General features: G+C 46.2%; 1 protein-coding gene and 2 non-coding genes across 3 annotated transcripts in view; all 3 read right to left on the reverse strand.

The window, feature by feature from the left end:
• TNKS (tankyrase) overlaps window positions 1-21,511 on the reverse strand; it is a 113,747-nt gene that overhangs the window by 43,263 nt on the left and 48,973 nt on the right. The window contains exons 6-8 of the mRNA XM_056848276.1: window positions 6,580-6,674; window positions 2,894-2,960; window positions 2-188 (exon numbers count right to left, since the gene is read on the reverse strand). Of these exons, the coding sequence (XP_056704254.1) occupies window positions 2-188; window positions 2,894-2,960; window positions 6,580-6,674 (349 nt within the window). The remainder of the gene's footprint in view (window position 1; window positions 189-2,893; window positions 2,961-6,579; window positions 6,675-21,511) is intronic.
• TRNAD-GUC (transfer RNA aspartic acid (anticodon GUC)) lies at window positions 18,581-18,652 on the reverse strand. The gene has a single exon. It is a non-coding gene; the product is annotated as a tRNA-Asp (tRNA).
• Window positions 18,761-18,842, reverse strand: TRNAS-UGA (transfer RNA serine (anticodon UGA)). The gene has a single exon. It is a non-coding gene; the product is annotated as a tRNA-Ser (tRNA).

Genomic DNA, 21,511 nt, shown 5'->3' on the forward strand with positions numbered 1-21,511 from the left:
CATGTGAGTCTCTCTCTGAGCTCAGGTGTCGGGGCCATGTCAACGGCACTCTTGCCGTGACAGTTGACCAAAGTCGGATCTGCGCCGTGACTGAGTAGCAGGGAACAAACTTCCACGCGATTCTTGGAAGCCGCTTCGTGCAAGGGAGTGAACTGCCAGAGATCCATCGCGTTAACACAGGCTCCGTGCTAAACAAGGAGAGAACGCGAGATTAATAAAGTTCACATGTTCTCTGTGCAATGTCATTTTTCCCCAATTAAGTGCACCATGCGACAGAATGAGATTTTATTATCATCTAATGAAATCTTAGACGGGAATGAACCGATATTTTAACAACACGCTTAAAATTATTTCATTTAATAAAGTACTTGACAGCAAGAATGTATTCTGGATTCACTGCTACAAGTGCACATTGAAAGCCTGAAATGAGCACTGAGAGATTGGCAAGATAATGTACTGTGAAAATAAAAGGCTTCAGTACGAACTGGCATGACACAGTGGTAAAAAGCAAGATGTGTTGAACACTGTTCCCTGGGTTTCGTCTGTCGTTCTCTGCACTTTGTCAAACCTGCTTTGCTCCCTATGTGGGTGGGAAAATTAGTATCTTCCTAGTCCCACCCATATAGCAGCCATTTCCACTATGGCAACCATTTCTTTTTCCTTCTGCAGAGGGCTTTTCTTTTTCAATATACCACTATATCAAATTATGCATTAATTCCCTGAATTCCCAGCGTTCATTCAAAAAAAGTAATTCTTGAGCCCCATTTCTTGTGGAGCTAAATGGAAGTATATCTCCACAATGAAGTGGGATAGAAACATACTGTTAAAAAAAAATGAAAGCTGGGAATTCAGAGAACCTGATGGATATTTTGGTATAGCAGCATGTTGATTTTTTTTTTTTTGCCGTCAAGTCACAGCTGACTTATGGCGACCCCGTGTGGTTTTCAAGGCAAGAGACATTAGGAGGTGGTTTGCCATTGCCGGCCTCCACCACACGACCCTGGTATTCCTCGGAGGTCTCCCATCCCAATACTAGCCAGGGTCAGGGCTGAGTGTATGTGACTGGCCCAAGGTCACCCAGTAATCTTCCATGGCGATAGTGGGGATTTGAACCTGGGTTTCCCAAGTCCTAGTCCAACACCTTAACTACTACACCACACCAATAAACGGGAAAAAACACTTCCAAGTAGGATTGCCAACCTCCGGGTACTAAAATGAAATAGACACTTCTATGCTACTATACAGAGATTAGAAAATCAGCACAGACACGCAAGTATCACAGAGTGCAAAATTCTTATTGAGTGCTACGATATATATACACACAGCAGTATCCCTTTTGGGAACTCAGCTCACTATCCTACCTTGGGAATTGAACAGAACTTAGAAACTGGATTTGCTGGTGACTCTGAAAAATGGACCCAGTATAAGAATGCTTGAATTAGACTAATATAGAAGTGGGCTGAAGAAGAATATCGAAATGGCCATACCCCTTCTATGAGGACTTTTCCTGATACCAGAATAAAGGATCACTGATAATAATATGAAGACCATCCATTCTTAAGATTATTGAGATATATTGTGTGTGTGTGTAAAGTGCCGTCAAGTCGCAGCCGACTTATGGCGACTCTTTTTGGGGTTTTCATGGCAAGAGACTAACAGAGGTGGTTTGCCAGTGCCTTCCTCTGTATAGCAACCCTGGACTTCCTTGGGTGTCTCCCATCCAAATACTAACCAGGGCTGACCCTGGTTAGCTTCTGAGATCGTACGAGATCAGGCTAGCCTGAGCCATCCAGGTCAGGGCTTGAGATATATTACCAGATGGATATTTCTCTCATATTGGACTGAGTCACTTCTGTATGTCTACACTTTGTATATATTTAGAATTAGGATAGTTTTGTGTTAATATTGTATCAACAGTATGTGTGTGTGTGTGTGTGTGTGTGTGTGTGTATATTGTACTTTCACGTCTCTGCTGATTTTCTAACCTCCAGGTACTAGCTGGAGATCTCCTGCTATTACAACTGATCTCCAGCCGATAGAGATCAGTTCCCCTGGAGAAAATGGCCGCTTTGAAGTCCCTCCCCTCCCCAAACTCCACCCTCCTCAAGCTCCACCCCCAAAACCTCCCGCCGGTGTCGAAGAGGGACCTGGCAACCCTACCACCAAGAAGCCTGCCGCGAGGAAGCTCTGTCACTGCTGAGCTGTAAGAGCAGCCGCAGCAGCAAGAGGGAAACGACACAAGCCTGTTCCCAAGTGGAAAACAACCCCCTCTGACATATGCAATGAAGCAATGGCTCTCTTAAACACAAACAGCTTGGAACTGTATCTCTCTATTTCAGTTAACTGAAAATAACACTTTGCTAAGAACCCCTCTGGTCCTTCTGGACCAAGCAGCGATGCTTGCAAGTTCCTGTCTCTCCCCTCATCGCTTTTCTCAGTATGTCTGTTTCAGTGAGGCCGGCGTCACATGAACAACACATGAAGCGGCCTTAGACTGAATCAGACCCTCGGTCCATCAAAGTCAGTATTGTCTACTCAGACCAGCAGCAGCTCTCCAGGGTCTCAGGCAGCGGTCTTCCCAATCACCTACTTGCCTAGTCCCTTTAACTGGAGATGCTGGGGATTGAACCTGGGACCTCCTGCATGCCAAGCAGATGCTCTACCACTGAGCCACAGCCCCTCCCCTCGGGCCGGGTGCTTCTGCTACGAACCCAAGCCAGCCATCAACACCTCTGCATAAGAGCCCTGACCATAGTTTTTTTTTTTTTTAGAATATTAGGATAACAGACCACACGCAGAGCACTTTGACAAAGCCCCGCATGTAAATGCTCATAACTGCTAGCGCATAATGTCCAATACTGTTCATTGCGAAATTGCTTCTCATCAAACTTACCTTCAACAGCAATTCTGTAACTTCGTAATGTCCATAAGAACATGCATTGTGGAGGGGGACGAGCCCGCTGCAAAATATAAAAGAAATGGGATAGGCGTGCATTTTTTTTTTTTTTAGCAATAAGAACAGTGGCTAAATAAGGTACGGACCACAAACTCCTGCACAGAAATGGTAACACAAAAAGGAGGTGGCAAAAAATTAGAAACTTTTGGGAAAAAAACACAAAAAAACCTGGCACCCATCTGTTGCATAACAGAAATCTACAGGATATAAATGTGAACACTGTCTCACTTCTGTAACAAATACCTTTTCTATGTTTTACTTTTAAAAGTGTTCTGTACAACTTTTGATGATATTCTGAACTTGAAGCACTGTGCCCAGCCTTGAGAACCGTTGTGTTGAAAGGTAGGCTATGAGATTCCTAACTGAGTATCATCATCATCACCATCATTCCTTTATTGGCATAAAAACATAATACAAAAAGGGTGCAAAAGGAATGGAGATATTAAAAAGTGCCCTTTATGGCATAGTTAAAAGACAGTTACATCAAATAGAGCTGTTTGTTGATACTGCCATCTAATTAACCGTTTGGCGGGCTTTTAAAACAAACTTTAAAAACTGCCACCGTCTCTAATATATGGGGTGAATAGTTATTCAATAAATAGGAAATGTAAAAAAAATCTGAGACTTTGTCTATTAACCAACAGTGGGCTTAAAAGTTCGTTACGAGATTCTGTGTAGAAACTGCAGTAAAATAAGACATGAGCAACCATTTCAATACAATTGATGCCACAAGGGCAAAGCCTGTCAGACAGAGGAATTTTCCGAAATCTGCCTTCAAGTAGCGCAGATGGCAAAACATTAAATCTGGCCAGAGAAATGGCTCTACGTTGAGAAGGATCACGCAGGTGAGATAAGAATGGGGAGGGCTGATAAACATCAAAAGGTACCCCTATAATTTGATGGGGAGCATGTTTTATTAGCAGCGCTGTTTAGGTCTTGAAGTCCTATACCTAAGAGTCTGCATTTTATCCTTTGAAAAGCTTCTGCCTCAGTAAGCATAAACAAGGAGTCGAGGTTAAAGCCAATAGATTTAATTTTGCTCTCAATATGTTGAAGCCACTTAGAAGCATGTGACTCCATAAGCATATAGTAGATAAGGGAAGAGGAATCTGCCGTAAAATGGAGGCATAACCAGAATTTTACAGTCATGAACCACGCTCTTGTTTCAAGTAGCATTTGGCCAGTTTCCAAGCACAATGCAGCATATGGGACACAACAGGGCATACCCATTATTTTTCTGAGGAATTTGGCTTGGGTGCGTTCCAGTGGATAACCTAGTGCACTGATCCAGACAGGAATACCATACAGCAATTGCGTGTTGACTTTGGTGTTAAAGACCTTAAGGGCAGCTGGGATTTACTGATTTCCTCTATTGAAAAAAAAACGAATAATTTCTAATGAGCTAAGTTCTGCTGATTTAGTTGCAAATTGATAATGGGTTTTCCAAGATGCATTATGATGGAAATAAATGCCTATTTAAAATATCTGACCTGCTCAAGTGAGTTGCCACCAATTATCCATTTAAGTGGTTTCCAGGACTTTGAGTAAATCAAACAGGAATGAATGTTTATGTAGGTTTTGTTTTAACTTTATATATAGCAACAAAAAAGGTGTAAGGAGGGCCTTTTTATAAAGCAAGTAAGTTAATATCTGAGGAACTTAAGGCAGCCTTCATTGTATATTAGTATGCGGTGTTTACTGCACTGTTCTTTAATTTTGCAATCCTGCTTTATTACATTGTTTATTATATGTATTATAATGTTCCAATGCATCACGTTCTCCAATATTGTAATTCCTGCTTTATTGTCTCTGTATTATAGAAAGAGGAGGAGGAGGATTGGTTTTTATATGTCGACGTTCACTACAACTTAAGAACCAAACAGGCTTACAATCACCTTCCCTTCCCCTGGGGCTGAGACAACTGTGACTAGCCCAAGGTCACCCAGCTGGCTTCATGTGTAGAAGTGGGGAAACCAACCCAGTTCACCAGATTAGCCTCCTCGGCTCATGTGGAGGAGTGGGGAATCAAACCCGGTTCTCCAGATCACAGTCCACCACTCCAAACCACCGCTCTTAACCACTATACCACGTGGCTCTAAGTTTTATCCTAGGTTTTTAGCACAGTGTTCTCAAATTCTGTGGCGGGTTTACATGCTATTTTTCTTACGGCATGGTTTTTAGTTGTAATCTGCCTGGAGACTCAGTGTGAAAGGTGGACTATAGATATGAACAAATTTTAAAAGTATTTCTGAGGAAAAGGACATTTAATGGCTATCAAGTTTTAACGAAACCTTAACGTTTCTGCGTACCAGGTTGTTTCACTGCAACTGAAAATTCATAAAAATCTTAACATATGATGTAATAAACGCACAAAACTTTATGTATAATACTAATTGGCCTCAATTTTAAAAAGCTAGGGGCACACAAAGGCTAGCCCCAGTGAGAACATAATCTTTGAAAAGGATGCACAGCAATTTGATTTTAAAATTATTTTTAGTGGCTTGCCATGGGAAGGCGGGGGGAGGGGGGAGTCACATCAAAGGCTTTGCTGGCATTCAGATTTAGTAGCATGATTTTCTAGACCACAGCCATGGCCTCTGAGAACATTCCTTCTAGCTCAGTGATTTATTCCAGGAATCGTCAGGGATCTTTGGTTCTCGAACAAAATGACTGGCGATAGCGGGCAGTCTTCTCTTGCAGACCGCTTGCTCACTGCTAATGAATACTGCCTTCAATTGCGTATGTAAAAAATTGTTATCCCGATTTTCCTTCTTATATGGTTACAAGCAGGGCCAGTGCCACCATTAGGCGAACTAGGCGGCTGCCTAGGGCGCAGACCTCAGGGGGGCGCAGAATTGGCCTGAGGGGCACAATTTTAAACAGATTCGTTTCTTGAAAAAATGCAACTGATAATTTATATATATTTTTTAATTTTAAGGTAAGTACCACAACAGTGCTATGGAATATAATTAATTATAACGTCTTATAAAATGTTTTGTAGGAATGCATCAGGCTTTTATTTTTTCTACAAGACATCTGTTTTTGAAAATTGGTTAGCAATGGGGGGGGGCACAAGTAGTCAGCCTTGCCTAGGGCGCAAAAAAAGACTGGCACCGGCCCTGGTTACAAGACATCTTAAAACCCAACAGAAATATGCCAGATTAGCAACCCAGAGAGATCTGGCAGACAGATGTTTCAGTATCCTCTCGCCAGTTCCCAAGGCCTTCCTTACCATCACTACTCTGGTTGTTGTTCTTCCTTCCCGGTCTGGGGGTGATGGTAAAGTACCCCTCCCAGTCTGTATTTATACTATGTTTTAAGCTTACATGCTGCAGCCATCTGCAGCCACTTTCTCCAGGGGAGGCACTGCTTCCTTGCTTCAGGTGCAACTGAGGCAGCTTCCTCTGCTCCTCAATGGCCTCAGCAGCAACAACCGGAATCATACAGCTGGAAGGGACCACCAGGGCCATCTAGTCTAACACCCTGAACAATGCAGGATGATGCTATGTTAAATTCCCATTAATTGGGGGATTGAGGGGGGCTGAGGAATGAGAAATCAGATTATGGCAACAGATCCACAACTACTACTAAAGCCAGAACATTCATTATGTAGCCGTACATACCCTTTATCTTTCGCATGGACGTCGGCCCCATGCTGAAGCAAAAGCTGAACTATCCGAACTCGGTTGTAGCCTGCAGCCAAATGTAATGGAGTCGACTTTAAACAGAGAGAAAAGAGAGAGAGAGAGAGATCAATAATGGAGGAAGGTTGCTAAGAATTGTTCAAACACTGCCAAGAATTTTTGCCCAGGAAACATGTATGACATAGGCCATTTATGCATGGCAGGTTTTTGCCTTGGATTTGCTGCTCTCTAGATGCACATTTTCCCCATTCGAATTCTCAAAACTCTGCACAGGGCTTATTTTTGAGTTGAGAATTCGGATGGGCAAAATGCACCTCCAGAGAGTGGCAAATCCAAGGCAAAACCTCCCATGCATAAATGGCTACAGGCACAGCCAGCAAGGCTGTTGGGGAAAAACAATCACTAAGGGCCTACAGGGTGCCATAAGGGTCAGTCAATTCACAGGACCATCCAGCAGTCAGGGGCAACATGGACAGGTTGTATACACTTGCTACTGGGGGGACGGGAACAAAAATAGATTCCACCTTCCTCTGCTCCTAGTCAACCCAAAGAAAATATTGCTGGGCTACTGCCTCCTCTAAAGGGCTTTATTGGCTGGCAGTCAAAGTATGTTTTCCAAGAGGTGTTTGCTCTGTAGATCCTAAAATCTAAATATAGTAAAGGGGGGGGGCACAGCTTAAGTACTCCAGAACAGTCATACCTACGGTTGACATCGTCCTTTACTGGAATAAAATCACTATACATACAGTTGCATGTAGAAATTTTTTGAAATATAACCTTACGAAATGGTTAAAAGACACTTACATGAGAGAGTGCTGTGAGTTAATACATTCAACCATTTAACTGATTTGGAACGCGATACCTGTAAATACGCATCCTGTTCCCGCAAGATGGGCCATGTGCAGAGTTTTGCAAGTAGGGATCGCTCACACTGTGGCTCACGGGCAGTTTCGTACAGTGCACATTAAATACTACCAGCTCATATTGTTTTTAAAAGATACCCATTAAGAATCATAGAATCATAGAGTTGAAAGGGACCGCCAGGGTCATCTAGTCCAACCCCCTGAACAATGCAGGAAATTCACAACTACCTCCCCCACACACACCCAGTGCCCAGAAGATGGCCAAGATGCCCTCCCTCTCATGAACTGCCTAACAGTAACAGGATCTAAACCACATTTTCCCAATTTGTCAACAAGAATATTATGGGGAACCTTATCAAAAGCCTTACTGAAAACTAGATAAACTACGTCTACAGCACTCCCCTGATCCAGCAAGTTAGTAACTTTCTCAAAAAAGGAGATGAGATTAGTCTGACATGACTTGTTCTTAAGAAACCCATGTTGACTCTTAGTAATCAGACTTAGGGGTCCAACTGCAAATCCATAGTGGTAGGGTTTTTTCTTTTTAAGTACAGTACAAACAGGCTATTATGTAACGGTCCCTTCCAGAGCAACAGAATTCATGGCGGTGACTTCAAAGCGAGCCTGCTAGCGCAGGAGGGTGCTGCAAAACTGGTGTAGGGGTTTTTTTTCCTGTAAATGGCAATGACAAGTTATCTACTGTGGTAGATGCTACAAGGGTTGAAGATTCCTTCTTAAAAAACAAACAAAAAACACCGTGTTTTATGTTTTGATTTGCTAAGAAGAGGGAAGATATGCAAGTTGCCACAAATGAAACATGTATTTGTGCATTCTAAGGAACAGAAAGGCTGCTTTTCTGAGCAGGAAGGGGCTCGTAGACATAGAATCATAGAGTAGGAAGGGACCACCAGGGTCATCTAGTCTAACCCCCTGCACAATGCAGGAAATTCACAACTACCTCCCCCCCACACCCCCAGTCACCCCTACTCCATGCCCAGAAGATGGCCAAGATGCCCTCCCTCTCATCATCTGCTTAAGGTCATAGAATCAGGGTTGCTGACAGATGGCCATCTAGCCTCTGCTTAAAAACCTCCAGGGAAGGAGCACTTACCACCTCCCGAGGAAGCCTGTTCCACTGAGGAACCGCTCTCACTGTTGGAAAACCTTCCTCAAACAACAGCCCTCTCCACGCTGCATGGCAAACTTGCATTTGGGCCAAAGAAAGTTCCAAAAGCAGTTTGCAACATGGCTCAGGGAGAGGCGGACAGCCAGCTTTTCAGAACAAAATCGCGTTGGCCTGGGCAAGCATCTTTCGGGGAACCCTTTGGCTCCTTGGCGATAAAGCAGGTTCAGTGAAGATAGTCTTGCCTGAGCCGACAATGCAGACAACCTCAAAACACACTTCCAAATCTAGGCACACACAGATGTGGATTTTACTATTCCACCCACGGTATTTCCCGCCATCCTGATAAAAATTGAAGGACTCTCCTCTCACTGATGCTAGTAGATAAGAACCAAAAGATCAATTTTCAGGTCGCCAAATTTGGTTGGATAGCCTAAAAGATTAGGAAAACTTGGGTAAGCCATATATAGGCTTTTTAGCAATAACTTTTAGCTTACAAGATCAGGAAACTTGGGTAAGCCATATACAGGCTTTTTAGCTATATGTTTTATAAGATATTGTATAATTCTGTGATTCTACCATTTTAAATGTTTCCCCCCCCCATGAGTTAACTGATATTATGGAAGTTTGAATTATTGTATTGATTTTATTTTTATTGGTCTTGTACTGTATTAAATAAATTTGATTTACTGCACCTGCGGGTTTTAACCATTCCTGCAGTTTCATGATTGGCATTATCTTTCTTTGGCAATATCTTTCTTTTCCTTGCTTGTTGCTTTTCGGGCACCCCCCCAAAAAATAAGATAATTACTCCTCTCTGGTTGGGTCCCAGACACAGAACTTAGAGAGGCAGAACTCCAGACAAGCGCGGAATTACAGGGCTAGTCAAGAGGCACAGGCCTGGTTCTGTGGTGGTGGCGGCAGCTGATACAAGCCTCTCTCTTCTTGGCAACCCACGACAAAAAAAAAAAAATATCCTTCACTCAGCCATTATATTCCCAGGAAATCTTTGCTTGTGCAGCAAGTAGCGTGCTCCAGGCAATGAGACGAAAATAACTCTCTGCTGCATGTGTGCATAGGCCAGAGGTAGCAAGGACATTTATGTGCATGCGTGCAAGGGAGATTTTTTTGGGGGGGATAGAAAGGCTCCAAGTCTGCTTATACATTGTGAAATTTCCCCTGCCCAGCCATGTCACAGAAGCCTAAGCGGAACAGAATCTTTAAATAGAAATGGCTGAAGCCACAATTTGTAGTTCATTCTGCTTTATGATGCCCATAGGAAAGAAATAAATCGTCATGCAAGGCTCGAATCTTTTCAGGGCCTCGCCTCTGGGAAGAAAGCCTGGCCGAATGCATCTGCTAGAAAGGGCGTCCTCCGCTGACTACGTGCCACCACGTGTACAGAACTCCCCAGAACCGGTCTGTGATGGCGCAGTCAAAGTGACTGGTTTGAGGCTCCTGTTCAGCTACAACTATCCAAAATTAAATTCCTGAACGTTGTTAAGGACCGGGATGTTTTTTCTTCTTCTTTCCACCATTAAGCCATGCCTTAAAAATAGTTTCGCCGGCTCCCACAAAAGCCAAGACAGATGGGGTAACAGAACGGTAACGGCAAACGTTGCCCTGGCTAGTGATTTCCATCTCCTGCACTACACACATTTAAAAGAGGAAAGTGTAATTTACTCTGTGGCTTCACGTTCCAATCTTGTCTGTCCAGTGTCAACAGCCTAGATCTACTTAGGATTTTCTTGACACTCCAAAGGCCTGTAAAAATAAACGTGTTGATCAAAAACCTAGCAGAAATCTGCCCATGGCATCTGCCCATGTTTTATCACCGCTGAGAAAGAGAAGCAAACAGGTGACAATTGTTAGCCAACTCTCATGACTCTGAGCTGGAAGCTCAAGCGCCTGTTGGCTTCTTTAAAATGGAGTCTCATGGCTGGAAAATGGTCTGAACATCCCAAGGGAATAGGGCAGGAGGGGAAAGAGAACATTTTTACCTCTGTCTGATGCTTCAATGGCAGGCAGAAACAGCCAATTGGAAATACGCATTTTGAATTCAAGGTGATGGCACTCTACTCACAGAGTGTTTTATTACTGGATTAAGATCATCTGTGCTAACAGCGGGGTGCTAAAGACCAGATTCATGTTGCTTTTATACTAATTAATGAATTTAAAAATTTGTGCGATAGAGAGTTATGTAATAGACTGATTATTAATGAATACAAAGCGCGCTGGGAATGTGAATATGTTGACTATACTTTCTGCAAGGCTAAATTTTTAGGCGTCGAGGGCCTGAACGTATGAATTATTAACCTTTCTAGAAAACAAGTGTTGTATCACAGGTCAGGGAGCTATTACATTCAGACAAAAACATGAACGATCTGGGGTTTCGCTTCCATGCATGATATCGAGAGCAGGAAATACACACGCCCATGACCCAACTTCCAAACACACGCCCATTACCCAACTTCCAAAGTCGCACTACGTGGAAGGAAAGGGTTCACGTCCAAATGTGCCCTGCGCTTTCCTTTCTCAAACTGACTGACTATTAAATGTCTGCAGTCTTACTATCCAGAATCGGAACTGGGGCTCCGCCGGGTCGTGCGCTGTAACAAACCACTTAAACTGTTCTATTACATACCCTAGGATTATTAAGTAGCATTGAAGGCACCGATCATAACCATTTAATGGTGCCTAATATAGCCAAGCCAGCATTAAAAAGCAATGCTAAGATGTACAGAATAATGATGGCCCAGGAACGCTGCATAAACTTTTCTCCTTGCGAAGGCGGCGAGAACAGCTGCCAGCTGATCTTTGGTTACCATCCCACCTGCCATGAGCAACTTCCGGGAGCTGCCGTTTCTTCCTAGCGCCGTGGAGGTCACTACAGTCTGTTATCTTGTAACGGCAAATATTCTCATCCATCTGCTGTTCAGTCTGGCTGGGGAAACGGCTGCCAGTGATCAGTGGGCAAGAGGGCCATTTAAACTCTAGACCAGCGGTTCCCAAACTTTTTGAGTCATGGAGCACTTTTAAGGAGAGAAATTTGTCACGGAGCGCTAACTTGCACTTAGCACCTATATTAAACCGAATGACAGAAGCATTTTTCTTTCCAATCTCTTCACGGAGCACTGGGATATGTTTTGTGGAGCACCAAGCGCTCCATGGAGCACAGTTTGGGAACTAGTCTAATATTCTAGTCTAATATTATAACTAGTCTAATATTAGCCCTAGTCTAATAACTAGTCTAATATTAGCCCTAGTCTAATATTCCGGTGGTTTTGCTTCCTCACAAAAGCTTATGGAGTAGGGTAGGCCTCCTCCTGCCACCCTATTTTATCCTCAACAACCCTATTGGGCAGAGAGGTGGACTGACCTGAGGTCACCCAGTAAGATGCTGAATGGGAACCTGTAAGTGGGGTCCTCAGTTCCTAGTCCAATGGCAGATGTAATTACACTATCCTCTAATGCATGGGTTCTCAACAAGGGGGGGATTTTAGGGTTCCAGGGGGGAACTGGGACCACTATTCAGCAAAGTGTGATGTCCTGTAGATTATGTACAATCTGTAAAATTGTAGTTTGTTTTTAATTCAATCTGCGGCATTCAATAAAGTTTATGACTATCTTGGGAAGGGGGAATTATATTCTGAACAATGGTGAAAGAGGGGAATGAAGCAAAAAAGGTTGAGAACCACTGCTCTAATGTTTTGTGCTGGGGGCAGATACCTTAAGGATCACCCATCCCTCATGAACTTACCCGTATATTAAAATCTTCCTTGGACATCATGTGTCCTCACCAGCTTTATATATATATATATATATATATATATATATATATATATATATATATATATATATATATGTATGTATGTATGTATGTATGTATGTATGTATGTGGTAAGAGCCCCGTGGCGCAGAGTGGTAAGCTGCAGTACTGCAGTCTAAGCTCTGCTCACAACCTGAGTTTGATCCCAACAGAAGTTGGTCTCAGGTAGCCGGCTCAAGGTTGACTCATCCTTCCATCCTTCCGAGGTCAGTCAAATGAGGACCCAGCTTGCTGGGGGTAAAGGGAAGACGACTGGGGAAGGCACTGGCAAACCACCCCGTAAACAAAGTCTGCCTAGTAAACGTCGGGATGTGACGTCACCCCATAGGTCAGGAATGACCCAGTGCTTGCACAGGGGACCTTTATGTATATATTTTTATATCCCTCCTTTCTGCCCTTACAAAGGCTGCCAACCATTTAAAACAGGGGTGGGGAACCTTTTTCCTGCCAAGGGCCATTTGCACATTTATAACATCATTCGGGGGCCATACCAGGTGTAGATCTCCCGGTGGTGGGGGAGAGGCTAGGGTTGCCAGGTCTCCGGCCACCACCTGGAGGTTGGCAACCCCAGGGGAGACCATGCAGAGAAGGCCTGGAGGGCGCCCCCACTCTCCCGCAGGCGGGAGGGCAGCCAGCGGGGGGCCCGAGCAAACGAGGTGCCAGGGGGGTGCAGCCCGCTGTCGATCAGCAAGGGAGGAAGGAAGGAAAACAGAGAAAGAGTAAAAGGGAGAGAGGGAGAAAGAAATGGAAAGAGGGGGAGAAAGAAAACGACGGAGGGAGACAGACAAAGAAAGGGACAGAGAGAGAGAGAGAAGCCTCCCCCCCCACACACACACACCTGCTGGCCCCACGCGACCTGGCCCCAGGCTCCATGCCTTCCCACCCCCAGAGTCCACAAAAGGCCCCGCGAAGCCCGATCGGCTCCTGCGCGCATGCTCTGCCGCCAGGAGCCGTGGGCCTCTTTCCCCCCCCTCCCTCTCGCTGTTCAACAGCCGACAGCCAGCAAGAGGGGCTTACAGTGTGCCCCGGCGTTCCTGCACACTGCAGTGATAGGGGGCAGCCTTGGGGGAAGTGTCCCTCCCCATCCTCTTGCCGACCAACAGCCGTCAGTTGGCGAGAGGAGGTCCAAAGGGCGCCGCAGCGCCCTTGCAAGCCGTGGCCCCAGGAACACCCTCAGGGAGGGCTGCCCTGTGCTGAGCCTCCACGGTGGGGCCCCGGAGCTCCCCGAGGGCCACAAAAAAATGTCCTCGGGGGCCGCATACGGCCCCCGGGCCTGAGGTTCCCCATCCCTGATTTAAAATATACATAATAAAATACATTATAAAACCAAAACAATAAACCTCTCATTAAAACTTTAAAAAGAGTTTAAAAAACACACACAAAGTATATACAAAATACAAAACATTGGTTAGGAAGGACAGATCACTGAGGAGATGCCCAACTAAACAAAAAAGAAAAGTCTTCACCCGCCGGCAGAAGATGGCAACAGAAGGGGACAGAAGAATCTCCTGAGGGAGGAGGGGAAGAGTTTTAGAGCTTTGGTGCCATGACCAAGAATGCCCTCTGCCGGGATGCCACCCACCTAATCTCAGAAGGTGGGAACACCTAAAGCAGGGCCTCCAAAGATTACTGTAACAGTCGGGCAGGTTTACAGGGGAGTAGGTGGTCCTTTGGGTTATGTTGGTCCCAAGCCATATATGGTTAGAGCAGACTGAGTAGTTTCACAGAGCAGACTGAGTAGTTCACTGAGCATGTGTCCTAAAGCAGAATGCCCACAGAGGAACTACCATCTCCATCTGAAAACATTCGTAGGAGAGATGACCTGATTCCCCTATCTAGGCGGCATTTAGAATAGAACTGTAATGAACATTTCAATTTAAGTTTAGAAATATGATGTGTTAAAATGTCAGGTATCAGATCTGGTGGTTTGTCACAGGAATATACCGTATTTTTCGCTCCATAAGACGCACTTTTTTCCTCCTCAAAAGTGAGGGGAAACGTCGGTGCGTCTTATGGAGTGAATGTGCGGACCCCCACCCCTCCCGCCAGCCCGCCTTCCCCGCCCGGACGGCCAGCTGGGAGGCGGGGTATTTAAACTGCTCTGCGCTGCCTGCCTAGGCAGCGCAGAGCAGTTTAACCTCCCCTCCCCCCGCGTGCTTCCCGTTCCTGAGCCTCAGGAACTGAGGAACTGTACTCAGTACAACAGTACTGAGTAGACAGTACTGACTTGGATGGACCAAGGGGGGGGTCTGGTTAAGCAGAAGGCAGCTTCCCGAGGAGGGGCCCGTGGCTCAGTGGCAGAGCCTCTGCTTGGGCATAGCAGGAGGCCCCCGGTTCAGTCCCTGCGGGGCGCCTCCACTCCCACCCGCCCCTGGCCCAGGCAAGCCCGGCGCTGCCAGGCCTCCGCCTCCCCCCCTCCCCACTCGCTGCACGGAGGCCGGGCAGGGTGCTCAGCCGGCCTCCGTGCAGCGGGGATCGCCGAGGGGGAAGTGGGAGAGGGGAAAAAGGAAGGCCGGGGGTGGGGGGGGGGGTAGGCCTGAGGGGGAGGGGGCTCAGCTTGGGAGGGGGCGCTTCAGGGCCGGGAAGCGCGGGGGGGGGAGGTTTAAACCCCCACCGCCCCCCTTCTGGGAGTCCTCCCAAGAAGGAGGCCTGGGCCGGGGATCAAAGATGGTGGTGCTGGGGCGGCTTCTGCTGCTGGGCTCCTGGGCGGCCGGCGCTGGAGATAAGCAGACCCGCGGCCTGGCTTCCTTCGCCGCCCGAGAGGGAAAGAGAGTCTCCTCAGAAGGGGCTCCCCCCGCCCCAGCTTCCCCTCCCCCCACCCCGGCCCCCGCCCCGGCTTCCCCTCCCCCCGCGGGCGAAGGCAGCATCTCCCCCTCAGGCCTACCCCCCCCACCCCCGGCCTTCCTTTTTCCCCTCTCCCACTTCCCCCTCGGCGATCCCCGCTGCACGGAGGCCGGCCGAGCGGAAGGGAAGGAGGGAGGGGCGGGCAGATCGTCCCGGCGGCGGGATCCGGCCTCGCTCTCCGCGCGCCCCGCCCGGCCTCCGTGCAGCGAGTGGGGGGGGAGGCGGAGGCCTGGCAGCGCCGGGCTTGCCTGGGCCAGGGGCGGGTGGGAGCGGAGGCGCCCCGCGGGGATTGAACCGGGGGCCTCCTGCTATGCCCAAGCAGAGGCTCTGCCACTGAGCCACGGGCCCCTCCTCGGGAAGCTGCCTTCTGCTTAACCAGACCCCCCCCCCCCTCGGTCTATCCAAGTCAGTACTGGTCTACTCAGACCGGCAGCGGCTCTCCAGGGTCTCAGGCTGAGGTCTTTCCCATCCCCTACTTGCCTAGTCCCTTTAACTGGAGATGCCGCTGGGGATTGAACCTGGGACCTCCTGCATGCCCAGCAGAGGCTCCACCACTGAGCTCACAGCCCCCTCCCCATGGCTCTCCAGGGTCTCAGGCAAGGGACTTTCCCATCCCCTGCTTGCCTAGTCCCTTTAACTGGAAATGCCGCTGGGGATTGAACCTGGGACCTCCTGCATGCCCAGCAGAGGCTCCACCACTGAGCTCACAGCCCCCTCCCCATGGCTCTCCAGGGTCTCAGGCAAGGGTCTTTCCCATCACCTGCTTGCCTTGTCCCTTTAACTAGCGATGCCGCTGGGGATTGAACCTGGGACCTCCTGCATGCCCAGCAGAGGCTCCACCACTGAGCTCACAGCCCCCTCCCCATGGCTCTCCAGGGTCTCAGGCAAGGGTCTTTCCCATCCCCTACTTGCCTAGTCCCTTTAACTGGAGATGCCGCTAGGGATTGAGCCTGGGACCTCCTGCATGCCCAGCAGAGGCTCCACCACTGAGCTCAGAGCCCCCTCCCCATGGCTCTCCAGGGTCTCAGGCTGAGATCTTACCCATTGCCTACCTGCCCGGTCCCTTTAACTGGAGATGCCGCTGGGGATTGAACCTGGGAGCTCCTGCATGCCCAGCAGAGGCTCCACCACTGAGCTCACATCCCCCTCCCCATGGCTCTCCAGGGTCTCAGGCAGAAAGGGTCTTTCCCATCACCTACCTGCCCGGTCCCTTTAACTGGAGATGCCGCTGGGGATTGAACCTGGGATCTCCTGCATGCTGAGCAGAGGCTCCGCCACTGAGCTCACAGCCCCCTCCAAAATACACATGGACACATGAAGCTGCTTTCTAATGAATCAGACCCCCCCCCCTCGGTCCATCCAATTCAGTATTGTCTACTCAGACCGGCAGCAGCTCTCCAGGGTCTCAGGCAAGGGTCTTTCACATCACCTACCTGCCCGGGCTCTTTAACTGGAGATGCTAGAGATTGAACCTGGGGCCTTTCAAGACCCCCCCGCCCCCACCCGGCTTCCAGGGAGTCCCTAGAAGCCGAGCGGGTCCCCGCCCAACAGCTGAGCCTTGGACCGGGAAGTGGGGGAGGAGGTAAAACTGTTCTGTGCTGCCTAGGCAGGCAGCGCAGAGCAGTTTAAAGACCCCCGCCCGGCTTCTAGGGACTCCCTGGAAACCGGACTTGGGTCTTTATTCGGCAGAATATTTTTTCTTGTTTTCCTTCCTCTAAAAACTAGGTGCGTCTTATGGAGCGAAAAATACGGTATGTTTATTTTTTCTTCCCTCTCCCCTTTCCCTTTCCTGTTTTATTTTGTACCCTAAAAGTCCAATAAAAACTTTAAAAAAAGAAAGAAAAAGTATACATCATTTAATAAATAATACACTTCTAAGATCTGAATTTGAAGTTCCATATTTCCACTTTTCTCTCCCAATATGCACAATAAAGGAGACCTCCCCGTCTCCCTCTCTGTTACCCACTGCCCCACTGAGGGCAACAGGAGGGAAGAGGTTTCCAAAATGGCACTGTCCCAAGCAGTATGATGACATTTCTGTGATGTCACTTCCAGCGAACACCCAGAGTGATGTCACTTTGCTGGTATGACACGATACAGTGCTCTAAGATCCGGCCCACACTTTATGGCAAAGCCATATTTGCCCAAATCCTAGAGCGCTGCATCAACAGCATGCCAACATGACATCGTTTCCAGGTATTCACCAGAAGTGATGTTGCACAACTGGCACAGCATCAACCCCCCACTTCCGCCTGCTGGCTGACAGCCACTGGCTGGTAACCCTATGCGCAATTCAAGGATAATTCCTTGGGCCTATCAGTGTCATAGAAGATGTGGAAATTATTACAACGGATCACAATTAGGACACATGACTTAAGCGCACTCTCCCATTGCCCCCCAATAATTACTGCGTGTCCAAAACCACAAGTATCGATGTTCTTAGCTCTGCTCTCTTAGCTTGCAGGAAAATGCATCAGAATTTATCTCCCTCATCTACCTAATGATGCTGGTTCTGTAATCTAACACAAAAGAGAAAGTAGCCCCTTGTTCCTGTTCATCTTCCTTCATCTCCGGTTTCAAAACCGCAAATAGGTTTTTGAAGACTTCTCCTGATAGCAGTATTTCCACACTGCAGCAATTCATACAAGGCGATAGGAGGAAGATGAAACCATTCAACATTTCTCTCTGCTGAGCAACAGTTAAGAAAAATGGTGTACTTCAAGGCTCTACCCGTGTGAAGTAAGATTAACTCGGTTCAAGTGACTCGTTCACATCTGCACCAACAGTAATGAATTTTTTGTTCTCAAATGGTGGTGGTGCATCTCTACGAGCTTCCATTTACGTTGAGGGGTTTTTCTGTTAAGTATGTACAATGTGAAATGGAAGTTAATTTGCACTTCAAGCTGTTTTTATTCTCTAAGTTTTAGCATTTTGTCAAAAATGCACTTTACGTAACTTAGATTAGTTAAACAAGCCCAGAGAACTTGCAACAACCCTCTAGAAGATACCATTTCCCCCCATAAAAGTGGCAGAGGGGGTTACACATGTTGAGGACAGTCATATCTAGAGATGGGTGGGGACAGAAATATTCTGAAAAAGACAGTTATTTCCACCATCACCCTTTAAGGGAGCAATAAATCAACTGCTGCAAATTATCCTCTCTTTTGAAATGAGTGAACACACATGAACACATGAAGCTACCTTATACTGAATCCGACCCTTGGTCCATCAAAGTCAGTATTGTCTACTCAGACCAGAAGCGGTTCTCCAAGATCTCAGGCAGGGGTCTTTCACATCACCTACTCGCCTAGTCTCTTTAACTGGAGATGCCGGGGATTGAACCTGGGACCTTCTGCATGACAAGCAGATGCTCTACCACTGAGCCACAGCCCCTCCCCCCCCAAAAAACCCACCTCACACCGGGGATTGAACCTAGGTCCTTCCACATGCCAAACAGAGGCTCTTCCCCGAGCCACAACCCATCCCAAAACATTGGTTTTTCGCTGTGAGCAGGATTTGAACCCGAGAAGGGAAACCCTATTGGATTTCAAGTCCAACTCCTTAACCACTCGGCTATCACAGTCACCTGGGTAAGTGCTTTTCAATACAATGTTTTACTCACTCAGAAATAAGAGTCACATAAAGCAATCTACAGTATTAGATCATTCATATGAATAATGTAGATCCAATGAAGCGGGTCAGTGCGTTTCAGATGACTATACTCTTAGAATCGACCACTTCCAGAGAAGTGGTATATTATCTTATTCAGTTGGTCACCCACTAAGCAGGACTCAACTACTTTACTCACAGAGCTTCCCTTTAGTCTACCATATAAGGACTTCCCCTTCCACCAGCTATTTTGCTAAACTTTAAACAGTCAGTTTTGAGTCATGTTCTCTCTATATTTTTAATTTTACCATCATTCTTATCTCCTAGATAATACGAATAAAATGAACCTATTTATAAGTTTCTACCATCATTTTATCATATTAAAACCCAATATAATGTTACAGTACATTAGTCAGCAAAATACAAGGTTGTAGGACAGGCGTTTGTGAAAGTGATGTCCTTTTAGTACAGGAATACAAGTGGAATTCCTGCATGACCCTTCAAGGATAGAATGCTAACAGTATTCTAGGTCCTTCAAGGATAAAGGACAAGCATTGAGTTCGGTGACATTAAAGTCTTTCAAGGATAAGGTGCAAGCATTGTTCTGGCTTGTCCCATTTGTCCTTGGCCAAGAATGCTCAGGCTTGTATCTTTTTAAATGGGCTTTTATAAGCTGTTAGGGTTTTACATTGAACAATTCTGCACATGTACAACATTAATACAGTAGTTTATATGCCCTAATATGTCAAAGCCTGTAACACCATAACCTTGAAAACAAGCTGTGATTAAATGTGACTAATTTTGTTCCCAACAAATCTGCTATGATGTGTACAATTATATAGCATTGAAGAAATAAGTTCAGCCTGACATCCAAATATGTTCAGCCTGACATCCAAATATGCTGTTAGTTGCATTGTTACTATAAGACTGTTTGTCCAAATAATACACTTGTTTACTACAATGTGTGTGTTTTTATAGTTTCAACTTGTATTATTCCCTACCTCTCAGATAACAAAAACTAACATACGTATGCTAAGGTAGCACTGGGTGCAGCATTTTTCACACACACACCCTGATATTTGGGATATTCATTACTTTTCGAAAACTGAGGCATCTATACACTTGTAGAACTCTCATAAACTCACCAAGCAGTAGAATTTTACATGCCAAGTTATCTCTGATACTGCTTTAACAAGATAAAAATGTAATATTTTTATGTCTGAAAAGGAAAAAAAAGTACTGCATATATTTCATTTTTTCAAAAATTTCTGTTTTCCCCCTCTCCGTGGATTCCACATTTCCAGAAATTTTGGAGCTCTAGCCATATCAGTATCAAATCAGATCAAATTTTTTAATACAGTCCGAGACGAATTTAAAAAAACCCATATCAGTATTCTTGATAGTTAGGAGAGATGCAGCTCGACATGGCTCAATCTAAACAAATGGCTAGCGCAGACTTTTTCTGCATCGTACTACTTCAGAACATAGCTGAAGGATTGCATGACTGAAAGACAGCTAACCCCCGCTAGCTAGCTATCAGGGAGAAGGGTATCAGGCTAGCCCATCTGCCTCTACGAGCAAAGAAATCTTACAGAATCATAGAGTGGGAAGGGGCCATACAGGCCATCTAGTCCAACCCCTTGCTCGATGCAGAATCAGCCTAGAGCATCCCTGACAAGTGTTTGTCCAGCCTCTGCTCAAAGACTGCCAGTGAGTGGGAGCGCAACACCTCCCTAGGCAGCTGATTCCACTGCTGAACTACTCTTACTGTAAAAATATTTTTCCTAATACCCAGACGGTACTTTTCCAACCATAATTTAAACCCATTATTGCGAGTCCTATCCTCTGCGGCCAACAGGAACAGCTCCCTGCCCTCCTCTAAGTGACAGCCCTTCAAATACTTACAGAGAGCATTCATGTCCCCCCTCAACCTCCCCTCCTCCAGACTGAACATTCCCAAGTCCCTCAGCCTTTCCTCATAGGGGAGCCTTCAAAAAACATGCTCCCACCATTAGTCTGAAGTGGTTCAGACTACGTAGTTAGCACGTGATGGAGTCATGTCCACAGACCACACCATAACAGCCAGTGTGGTGTTGTAATTAAAGTGTTGAACTAGGATCTGGCAGATCCAGGTTCGAAACCCACTCCACCATATAAGCTTGCGGGGTGACCTTGGGCCAGTCACTCTCAGTCTCAACTACCTCACAGGGTTTATATTTATATTTATAACCCACCTTCTCCGGCCGAAACCAGGCTGAGGGCAGGGAACAACAGTAAACGCAAAAATACACACACAAATATCTGTTAAAAACATCTAAAACCACAATCCAACACATAATTCACAAGCCAAAACAGAAAATAGAACCTGTTGCAAATACCCAGCAATACGAGTTGCGGTTAGGCGCCATTTGAAATTTCATAATTTTGTATTTTTAAGTTTTAATTGGGATTTTATTGTTCTAATTTTAGATTTTTATTATTGATGTGTTAATGCTTTTATATGATGTTACCCACTCTGATCCGGCTTTGGCCGCAGAGGGCAAGCAATAAATCACAAAATAAACAAACAAATAAATAGTGCTCTAATCTCCACAGCACCCGCTGAGACAAAATGTTATATACAACCAGGCAGGTCCCCCCCCA

This window comes from Euleptes europaea, chromosome 4 (assembly GCF_029931775.1).
Source record: "Euleptes europaea isolate rEulEur1 chromosome 4, rEulEur1.hap1, whole genome shotgun sequence".
NCBI classification, from domain to species: Eukaryota; Metazoa; Chordata; class Lepidosauria; order Squamata; family Sphaerodactylidae; genus Euleptes; species Euleptes europaea.